The following is a 10020-nucleotide window of genomic DNA, read 5'->3' as shown; positions in this document are numbered from 1 at the left end:
TTAGAATGTTCTTTCCTCACTCCCCATCCTGGCACGCTCCACTCCATCTTTTAGACCCAGCTCACGTGTCTGCTCTGCAAAAACTTCCAACTCGGGCAGAAGCCACACCTCCGGTGGCCCTTCCTGCCCCCTTCTGGTCAGAGCTCCTGAAGCCTCTTCATCACCTAGTGACTGTCCCCCTGTCCAGTGGCTTCTTGTGGCCACGCCCACCAGACCACACCTGGGTTCTCAGTCTCAGGGACCCGGCCTGCACGCGGTAGCTCCCCGCCTCACCCCACCCCGGTATTCACTGAATGACTTGCTGTTCTTGCATCCGGACTGCCATTGCAGGGGACTTCTGTGACTCTAGCCAGTGCCTCAATGGTGGGACTTGCCTGTTGGGCCAGGACAACACCCCCTTCTACTGCCTCTGCCCCGAAGGCTTCACAGGCCTCATCTGCAATGAGACCGAGAAAGGTACCTGCCTTGGGCTGCGGCCTCCACTCCGCGCCGGGGTCCCCTGCACGTCCGCTACCATCACCGGCTGCAGCCCAGGGTCCCCTGCACCTCCCCCGCCATCACCAGCATCGCCCTGGAAACTCTCCATGCTGGTTGGAAAGCTGGGTGCTTCCCTCACTTGAACTGATTCGCCNAGACAGAGAACTCGTGGCAGGTTCCATGCTCTGAGCTGTCAGCACAGAGCCTGATGCGAGGCTCAAACCCATGAACTGTGAGATCATGACCTGAGCTGAAGTCGGACGTTCAACTGCCTGAGCCACCCAGATGCCCCATCTTTCTGTTTTGTGGAGAACTTTCTGGATGCTTCAGGTCCATCTTGTGTTCTCCCTGCCCTAGCTGCAGAATTGGCTATTTCTCCAAAACCCCCGATTTCTTTCATTAGAAACATGTAATACAGACCAAGTTCTGAGCACTGGGCTGTCGCTTCTTCTAGTCCCTGTCAGTAGACAGAGCTAGGAAATACACATATGCATTGTAACCCGTGTATATGCACCTATGCGTGTATATGCACGTATTTATAATTATTTCTGTACCTTTCATCTGTATCTAAATTGAATTAAACATGACTTCATACTGGGCACCTGCCTGGCTCAGTTAGTAGAGCAGGCAACTCTTGATCTCTGAGTCATGAGTTCGAGCCCCGTGTTGGACACGGAGCCTACCTAATTGAGTAAAAATTTTTTAAGCATGAATTCATTAAAAAAATTTTAAATGTTTTATTTATTTCTGAGTGAGAGAGAGACAGCGTGAGCAGGGGAGGGCCAGAGAGAGAGGGAGACACAGACTCTGAAACAGGCCCCAGGCTCTGAACTGTCAGCACAGAGCCCGACGAAGGGCTTGAACCTACCATGAGATCACGACCTGAACCGAAGTCGGAGGCTTAACTGACTGAGCCACCCAGGCGCCCCTAAGCATGAATTCGTATCGAGGTCTCTGAGAAACCCAGCACGATGTGCTTTGTCCTCCTTGCTTACCTAGAACTTTCTCCAGCCATGGGAACCTGAGTCCCCCATCCAGTGCCTCATCTAACGCCAGGAAAGGGGCACGGCAGGGTCAGAATTGTCGGCCCGCGTCTCTGGGAAGAACAACTTCACTGCCTCTAGGCTTCAGCGGTTACGATCAGTTCTTCTGGTCTTTAGCCTCATGGTTTTTGGTTAAAACACCATCTTTCCAAAGTTACTTAGATTGATTCCTCTCCATTACCCACCCCTCCGTTCCCCGCACCACCACAGCCCCCCAACTACTTACAGTGAAGTCATGGCACATGTTTGCAATGCATTTATATCCTGGAGTCTCCCAACCTTTTAAGTGTGCACACGTGAAAACTCCATTTCTGGGTGTAAATTTTACCGGACGCTGGGCGGATGCCAAATCCGTATCTACCAGCCCCGGATCATACAGGGTAATCGCACCACCTGGAATGCCCCCGGCCTCCCCTCTGCATTTCAGATTTATTCGTGTTGTGTGAATCCATAGCTTAGTCCTTTTCTCACCGAACAATCTTCCATTGTATATGGTCATTCTCTACATGGTCCATTTCCCTCCCGAAAGACAACTTGCGTGCTTCTAGGTTTTTTTTTTTTTAATATTTTTATTTATTTCTAGGGGAGGGAANCTTCTAGGTTTTTGATGACTAGCGTGCTTGCTTCGGGGTCATATGGTTAAGTGTGCGGTTAGCTTAACAAGAGATGACAAACAGTCTTCTCCAGTGGCCGCACCATTGTGCATTCTCCTGAGCGACAAACGAAACTTCTCGAGGTGCTGCGTTGCTCTCAGCATTTGCTGTGGTCAAGTTTTTGGGATTTTAGCCATTCCAATAGGTATGCGGTGACATTTCATCGCTGTTTACATAAAACATAAAAACATAGCTGTTTTTATTTCCTTANCTGCTCACGCTGTCTCTCTCTCTCTCCTAGAAATAAATAAAACATTAAAAAAAATTTTAGAGAGAGAAAAAGCACAAGTGAGGAAGAGGGGCAGAGGGAGGGGGAGGGGGAGAGAGAGAGAGAGAGAGAGAGAATCTTAAACAGGCTTCATGCTCAGGGTAGATCTTTTACTCATTTTAAAAATTGGGTTTTGTGTTTTCATCTTATTCAAAAAAGTTTTTTTAATCTTTTATTTTTGAGAGAGAGACAGAGTGTGAGCAGGGGAAGGGCAGAGGGGCAGAGAGAGAGAGAGGGAGGCACAGAATCCGAAGCAGGCTCCAGGTTCTGAGCTGTCAGCACAGAACCTGACATGGGGCTTGAACTCATGAAAGTGAGTTCATGACAGGAGTCAAAGTCAGATGCTTAACTGACTGAGCCACCTAGGTGCCACACGTCTTTTTTTGTTTTGTTTTTAATGGAAGGGTTTTTTAAGTTTCTTCTTAAGTTTATTTATTTTGGAAGAGAGAGAAAGTGGACACGTGAACATGAGTCAAGGAAGAGGCAGTGAGAGGGGAGAGAGAGAATTCCAAGCAGACTTGGTGTGCTGTTAGCCCAAAGCCTAATGTGGGGCTCGAACTCAGGAAGGGATAGATCATGACCTGAGCCGAAATCAAGAGTCAGACGCTTAACTGACTGAGCCACCCATGAACTTCATGTTTTATTTTTGTGTTTTAAGATTTCTTTACTTATTCTGGATACATGCTCTTTATTAGATAGGGATTTGCAAATATTTCCTACCAGTCTCTTAATTCTCTTAACGGGGTCTTTCACAGAGCAGTTTACTTTTGATAAAATCCATTTTGTATATTGACCCTTTTCTCATGGACCCTACTTTGGTATCATACTTAAAACTCTGCACTGAACCAAAGACAATGCAAGTTTTCTTCTGTTTTCTTCCAGAAGCCTTATAGTTTCATGTGTTTAACCATTAGGTCTATGGTCCATTTTGAGTTAAACTTTGTACAAGGTGTCAAGTTTGATTTTGATTTGATTTTTGGGCACACAGACCTCTGGTTGTCCCAGCTACCTGTTGTGAAGACTCTCCTTTCTGCACGGAGTTGCATGGCCCTTTGTCAAAACTCAGTGGACTGTGTTGGTCAATTTCTGGGCTCTCTGTTCTGTTCCTTTCTCAGATCCTTTATTTAAAAAAGCCAAAAATTTTTATTTTTTATTATTTGTTTATTTAGAGCATGAATGGGGGGGGAGAGAGAGAGAGAGAGAGAGAGAGAGAGAATATCCCATGCAGGCTTACAGCGCAGAGCCTGATACAGGGCTTGATCTCACCAATCAGGAGATTGTGATCAGAGCAAAAATCTAGAGTCGGATGCTTAACTGACTGAGCCACCCAGGCACCCCTCTCTCTTTCTAAAAATTAATGTTCTATGGAAACCAACTTGACCATAAACTCTTTGTAACAAAAAAAAGAAAAATGTTCTTTTTTATTGTGGTAAAAAACACATAAAATTTGCCATCTTGATCATCTTTAAGTATACAGTTCAGTGGTGTTTCATCTGCACTGCAGTGAAACAGAATCTCCAGAACTTTTCCATTTTGCAGAATGGAAACTCTGCACCCGCTGAACGGCAGCTCCCCTCCCCCAAGGCTCCCCCCCCCGCCCCTGGGGTTCTGTCCGTGAGTGTGGGTACCATGGTTCCTGGAAGTGGAATCATGGGACCTGTTTTTTTTTTTTTGGCCCATTCGTGACTCAACTCCCCTTCAATTTTTGTCTTCACATAGACACTCGTCTCTGTGGGAAGGACTTTTCACCCAAGGTGTGCACTTGGTGGGTATGGAGGCTGTAGACGGGCATTCCGTGATTTCAGCTCACATCCTTCTGCGTGCAAACTTCCACACCCGTTCACTGGTTACAGACACATGGGCTGTGTCCTGGCAGGTTAGGTCTTCACCTCTGGGCAGTTTGGACTGTTACTAGTGTTTCAAAACCGTAAATAGTGGTACCATGTGAATCTTTGTACATTGCTTTTTACTTGGGTAATTTCCTTGCCGTGAATTTGCCCCAAGCAGAATACAAGGTCAAGTTTTGTAGGTCCTGCTATAGTCAGACTGTGATTCAGGACTGAATCGACTGGGTAAGTTTTATTTCTCCACGGCACCATCGCCTTCGAGTTTTGTCAATTTAATTGACTTCTGTTAAGTTTCTGGAAGACAGAGGGGCACCTGCCTGGGTGGCTCAGACAGTTAAGCATCCGACTTCAGCTCAGGTCATGATCTCACGGTTCGTGGTTTTGAGCCCCTGTGTCAGGCTGACAGCTCAGAGCCTGCTTCGCATTCTGTGTCTCCCTCTCTCTCTGCCCTTCCCCCACTCATGCTCTATTTCTGTCTCAATAATAAAAACTTTTTAAAAAATGTTTCTGGAAGACAGTATATGCTCTGATTGTGTAGGGACATGACTAAAATATAAAAGTATACCTGGTCTCCTGTATATGAACAAAAGTCTGAAACTTTTAAGTGGACCCCCTCTGTCAGATGATCATGATATGATACTATGGATAGAAAATCCAACCAAATAATACTGGAATCCTCTAGTATTGGGTAAGAAAACTGTTCAGACCAAGGAACTATTACTAGCCCACTGAACTCTACACGGGTCAGATCATACAAGAAAATCCCCTCCACTCGCTAGCCTTCCTTCCACCTGTTAAAACCCTGTCAGCCCCTTGTCCCAAGGCCTAGTCTTTCGTCTGTTTCCTCAGTGAGTCTAGCCAATGGTTCTCTTATTAGCTTCATACTAGCCTCCTCTGGGGAGGTTTAAAAAGTACTCATTCCTAGACTCCTCAGGGATTGTGATTTATTTGCTCTGGAATGTATCGTCGTCATCTGTATTTAAAAAAAAAATTTAATGTTTATTTACTTTTGAGAGAGAGAGAGAGAGAGAGAGAGTGTGCGTGGGGGAGAGGCAGAGAGAGAGGGAGACACAGAATCTGAAACAGGCTCCAGGCTCTGAGCTCTCAGCACGGAGCCCGATGTGGGGCTCAAACTCACAGACTGAGAGATCATGACCTGAGCTGAAATCAGGAGTCAGATGCTTAACCCACAGAGCCACCCAGGTGCCCCTTCATTTATTTTTATGGCTCAAGAATAGTGCATTGTATGGATAGATGGGTATATGCTACTTGGTTTATCCCCCATCCGTGATGGACATTTGGGTGGTTTCCCAGTTATTGTCTAGTAATGTTGTTATGAACATTTGTGTACAAGTTTCTGCATGAACATGTTTTCAGTTTTCTTGGGGATATATCCAGGAGTAGAATTTCTGGGTCATATGATAACGTTCTGTTTAACCTCTTGAGAAACTGCCAAACTGTTTTTCAGTGTCTGCACCATTTTATAATCCCACCAGTAACACACAAAAGTTCCAATTTCTCTAATCTTCACTAACACTTGTTATTATCTTTTTTTGATTATAGCCACCCTGGTGGGTGTGGTAAGTGGTAGCTCATGAGGTTTTTATTTTTGATTCCCATTTTCCTGATGACTAATGATGTTAAGCATCTTTTTATGTGCTTATTGGTTACTTGTATATCTTTGGAGAAATATCTATCCAAATTCTTTGTCCGTTTTAAAACTGGGTTGTCCTTTGTTGTTGTGTTACAAGTTATGAGTATTCTAATATTCTGGACATAGACCCTGGTCATACACACAATGTACAAGTATCATTTTGTGGGATATCATCTCACCTTTTTGATTGTGTTCTTTGAAGCATAAATATTTTACATTTTGATGCAGTTCAGTTAATCTGTTCTTTCCTTTGGTTGTTCCTGTGTTCTAAGACAGAAATTGTTGGGAGCTTGGATTAGGCAACGCTATCTGTTCTCTTCCAAGAATTTTATAGTTTTAGGCCTTCTATGTAGGTCTTTGATCTATTTTGAGTTAGTTTTTGTGATAAGTGTGATCAGGGAGTCTGCCTTTATGCTTTTGTGCCTATCTAGTTATTCTAGAATAATTTGCTGAAAAAATTGCTCTTTCCCCACTGAATGCTCTTGGCCCCATTGTTGAAAATCAATTGATCGTAGATACACGGATTCATTTTTGGACTCTTCATTCTATTCCATTGATCTATCTGTCTGCCCTTGGGCCAGGACCACACGGTCTTGAGGACTGTAGTGCTGTAGTACGTTTTGAATTGGAAGCAGGAGTCTTCCAACTTTTTTCCCCCATGCAAGATTGCTTTAGCTCTTCCAGGTTCCATCCACTTTCATAGTAATTCTAGGATCAGCTTGATTTCTGCAAAAAGGACAGCTGAAATTTTGATAGGGACTGTGTTGAACTTGTACATTCCCATCTTACCAACAGAAGTCTTCCAATCCATGAACAAGGATGACTTTCCACTTATCTGGGTCTTTAATTTCTTTTAAAAAAATTCTAAGTTTCTTTTTGAGAGAGAGACAGACACAGCATGTGCAGGGGAGGTACAGAGAATAAGACACAGATCCAAAGCAGGATCCAGGCTCAGAGCTGTCAGCACAGAGCCCAATGTGGGGCTCAAACTCCCAAACCCCAAGATCATGACCTGAGCTGAAGTCCTAGGCTTAACCCACTGAGCCACCCAGGCGCCCCTATAGTTTTGTTCTTTCTGAATGGTTTTAAGAAGGGCCTTCTGCCCGTAGCTAGCTCCAATTCTACTCCTAATCTAGGTCTCAACATAGCTGGTAAGGGAGAGGTCTGGATTTTTTCTTCTTTCTCTTCTTTTTGGCTAATCTGACTGGAATACCATTATTAAAATTATTTGCAAATATATAATATTTACATATGGTTAAAAAAATCATTTAGATAAAAGTCAGTGTAACAAAGGAGTCTCTTCCCACCTTGACCCCCCGGTTTCTGATCCCTTAAGCAACCACTGCACACCTGTCCTGGGAGACTGTCTCTAGCTGCTTCCCTGCTAAGTTGGCGAATAGACCAAGAGTGGCCCTGGGGACCTTACAGCCAGCAAATCCTAAAATGTTTTCTATGGGACACCTTATAGACAAAGTTTGCCAATTCCCTTGCTAGGCTTTTATCATTTCAAAAAATGCTGCTCTGATATGCTAGAATCTCTTTGTGTAGATGTCTTTTTACCCATGTGAATTCGGGTGGAACGACTCCCAGTGGAATTGCTGGGTCTCGGGTCTCAGGGTCTCAGGGTCTCAGGGTCTCAGGGTCTCAGGGTCTCAGGGTCTCGGTCACTTCGATAGGGATTACCCAGTAGCCCTCTGGGGAAGTCGAACCAATTTACAGTGCCTCCCACACGCGTGCTGCGGCCGGTCCCCCACAGCCTCGCGCTAACAGCGCGTAATAATCCAACACTTGCCAATCTGATCATCGAAACCTAGCACTCCCTGTGCTTTTAATTTGTATTTTCTCATTATGAATAAAGGCTAAGCATCTTTTTTTAAGTCTTAAATTGAAAGNGGCCGAAGCGCCCGGTCCGTGCGCGCGTCCCCACGGCATGCCGGGCCCCCGCCTGCTGGCCGCGCTCTGCGGCGTGCTCCTCTGCGCCCCGGGACTCCTCGCCTCCTCCGGTGAGTCGATCGCGCCGCCCTCTGGGCCTCGCCCCTCCTCTCCGCTCCGCTCGGAAGTTCGCCGCGGCGCCCTCCCTCCAGCTCCACTGTTTACAAACTTGGGCAGAGAGCCGGGGCCGTGCGGAGGGGCGGCTTCTCCGGCTGCGCGCCGGGCGCGGGCGGGGATGCGCGCGGGCGGGGATGCGCTCTCTGCGCCCCGGGCGTTCGTGGCCGGGGATCGCGGACACCGGGTGACAGCCCAGCGGTCCCCCGGGATGTGGCTTACACATAACAAAGGAATTTGCTGTGTAGGACCTCTCTTTTCCCATCTGTAAAATGAGGCCGGTGAACTGTGCGTGACTCTCGCGCATCTTCCACCTGGAAGTTTCTAGGACTGTTGGACTGCCAAGCCTCGTGCAGCCAACTTGGGCAAATCCCTCCCGAGCTGTGGCGGCGCGTCTGTTCATTGGAATTTTGCATCCCCGCTTGTAGGTGTCTGGTCGGATAAGCGAGGGGTGGGGAGGCGGAGGAAGGGACGGGGCTCGGGGTGGGGCCCCGAAGGGGGGCTGAGAGCGCGGGGAGGGACTTGGAGAGGGCTGCCGCCTGGGCTGGTGGCTCCGGACTCCCTCCCGCGGCCTTGGCGCGCTGCTCTATCTTCCTGGCTCCTCCCCGGCCTGGGAGGCCTCCCGCGCACAGCTGGTCCCCTTGCAGGCTGGTCCCGGGGCCGCCCCGGCCCCTCCAGGGCTGGGAGAAGGTGCCCAGCGTGGGCGCTCTTCAGGCACCCGCTGCATCGTTTTCTCAAAGAAGGCAAGGGAGTGGTCCCAGCTGAGCCCTGGAGCGGCCTCCCTGTGACAATCTGGACACCCCCCCCACNNNGGGAGCCGGAGCCTTAAGAGCACTTCAAGCTCCCACACGCGCTTGGGCACCGGTGGCTCTCCGCGTACCCCCGAGAGGCAGCTGGATCTCGGAAGAATCCGTTTCCGCTCCTCTCTGTCCCCACAACCTGACCTCTGGCAAAATGTCCCTGGGGGAAATCTCCCCAAAGGCAGGACTCTGAAATCCCAAAGGTGGTTTTGTGCAGGGTGATCGGGAGAGGGACCTTGGGTGCTGTGAGCAGCTGAGTCAGTCTAGGTGGGGTCGGGGCCACCTTTCACTTTCCTTTTTATCCCCATGCCACCCCTCTGCCCTGGAGCAGAAGGGAGACAGGGTGCGGTTGGTTGGGGGCAAGAAGAGTTGATTGTGTTGGGACAGGGGCCCGGGACTCTGGCCTGGCCGTTCCCCAGCCCCAGTCTGCCAGGTCAGGGGAGGGGATTAACCTGCTATTTAAAGCCAGTGACTAATAGCTCATTGGGAGCCGCCTTAAGCTCCCAGGCGTGGGCCGAGGTGGGGCTCTGAGGGCTTCAGAGCTCATTAACGGTGATCTCTGTTCCCTTCTCCTGAGCTGGGCCCAGCTCTCTGGTGCTTTGGGATTTCAGGAGTGGTCCCCGCCCCCCGCCCCCCGGGACAGCACAACTCTGGGGGCAGCAAAAGCGATTTCTGATGTTGTACTCCGAATGATGGGGTCGGCCCTTCTGGGATGCTAAGGGCGGCTAGAAGGGCCCCCACCCGCTTGCCAGAAGCTCTGAGTCCTGTCCAGCCCTTCTCTTACCTCCACAGTGTTTCGCAAATCTCCCGTCCCCCTCACCCCTTCCATCAGACTTTCTCACTAGGAGGCCTGTGGCAGCCTCCTAGATGCTCTCCCGGCTTCTCCCCTACCCACCGCTGTCACATTCCCACCGTGGAGCCAGAGGGGTGTTTGTGTAGCCCCAAGATGCATGCCTGCCCTGGAGGGGGCATCCACATCTCTGCAGATGGACTTTTCTCCGGGTCCTCCTTCCCAGGATGGGAAATGGCTTCCCCCCTGCCCTCTCACACTTGAAACTCTGATTCTTGCTCCCCCCCGCCCCCCGCGTGGAAAATGGTGGAAGCTGAAGATTAAGAGGAATGAATAGCATTCATTTCTAAGGTCCCTGTGGGTCTGGGCCCCTACCTACCTACCTACCTACCTACCTACCTACCTACCTACCTTTTCAGCTCTGTCTTCCTGTTCCCACTTA

General features: G+C 48.8%; 1 protein-coding gene across 2 annotated transcripts in view; it reads left to right on the top strand.

Annotated features, from left to right (window-relative positions):
* Positions 1-278: 278 nt before the first annotated feature.
* The window catches only part of MFGE8 (milk fat globule EGF and factor V/VIII domain containing), a 19370-nt gene continuing 9628 nt past the window's right edge, over positions 279-10020 (top strand). The window contains exon 1 of one of the 2 annotated variants that reach the window (XM_077774297.1): positions 279-456. In XM_077774297.1, the coding sequence (XP_077630423.1) occupies positions 294-456 (163 nt within the window). In that variant the 5' untranslated portion in view covers positions 279-293. Of the gene's footprint in view, positions 457-7841; positions 7946-10020 lie in introns of those variants that run through there. The other variant, XM_077774298.1, reaches the window with a different exon arrangement.

Source organism: Crocuta crocuta, unplaced genomic scaffold (assembly GCF_008692635.1).
Source record: "Crocuta crocuta isolate KB4526 unplaced genomic scaffold, BGI_CrCroc_1.0 scaffold7, whole genome shotgun sequence".
Lineage (NCBI taxonomy): Eukaryota > Metazoa > Chordata > Mammalia > Carnivora > Hyaenidae > Crocuta > Crocuta crocuta.
This window is presented reverse-complemented; position numbering and strand designations above follow the sequence as displayed.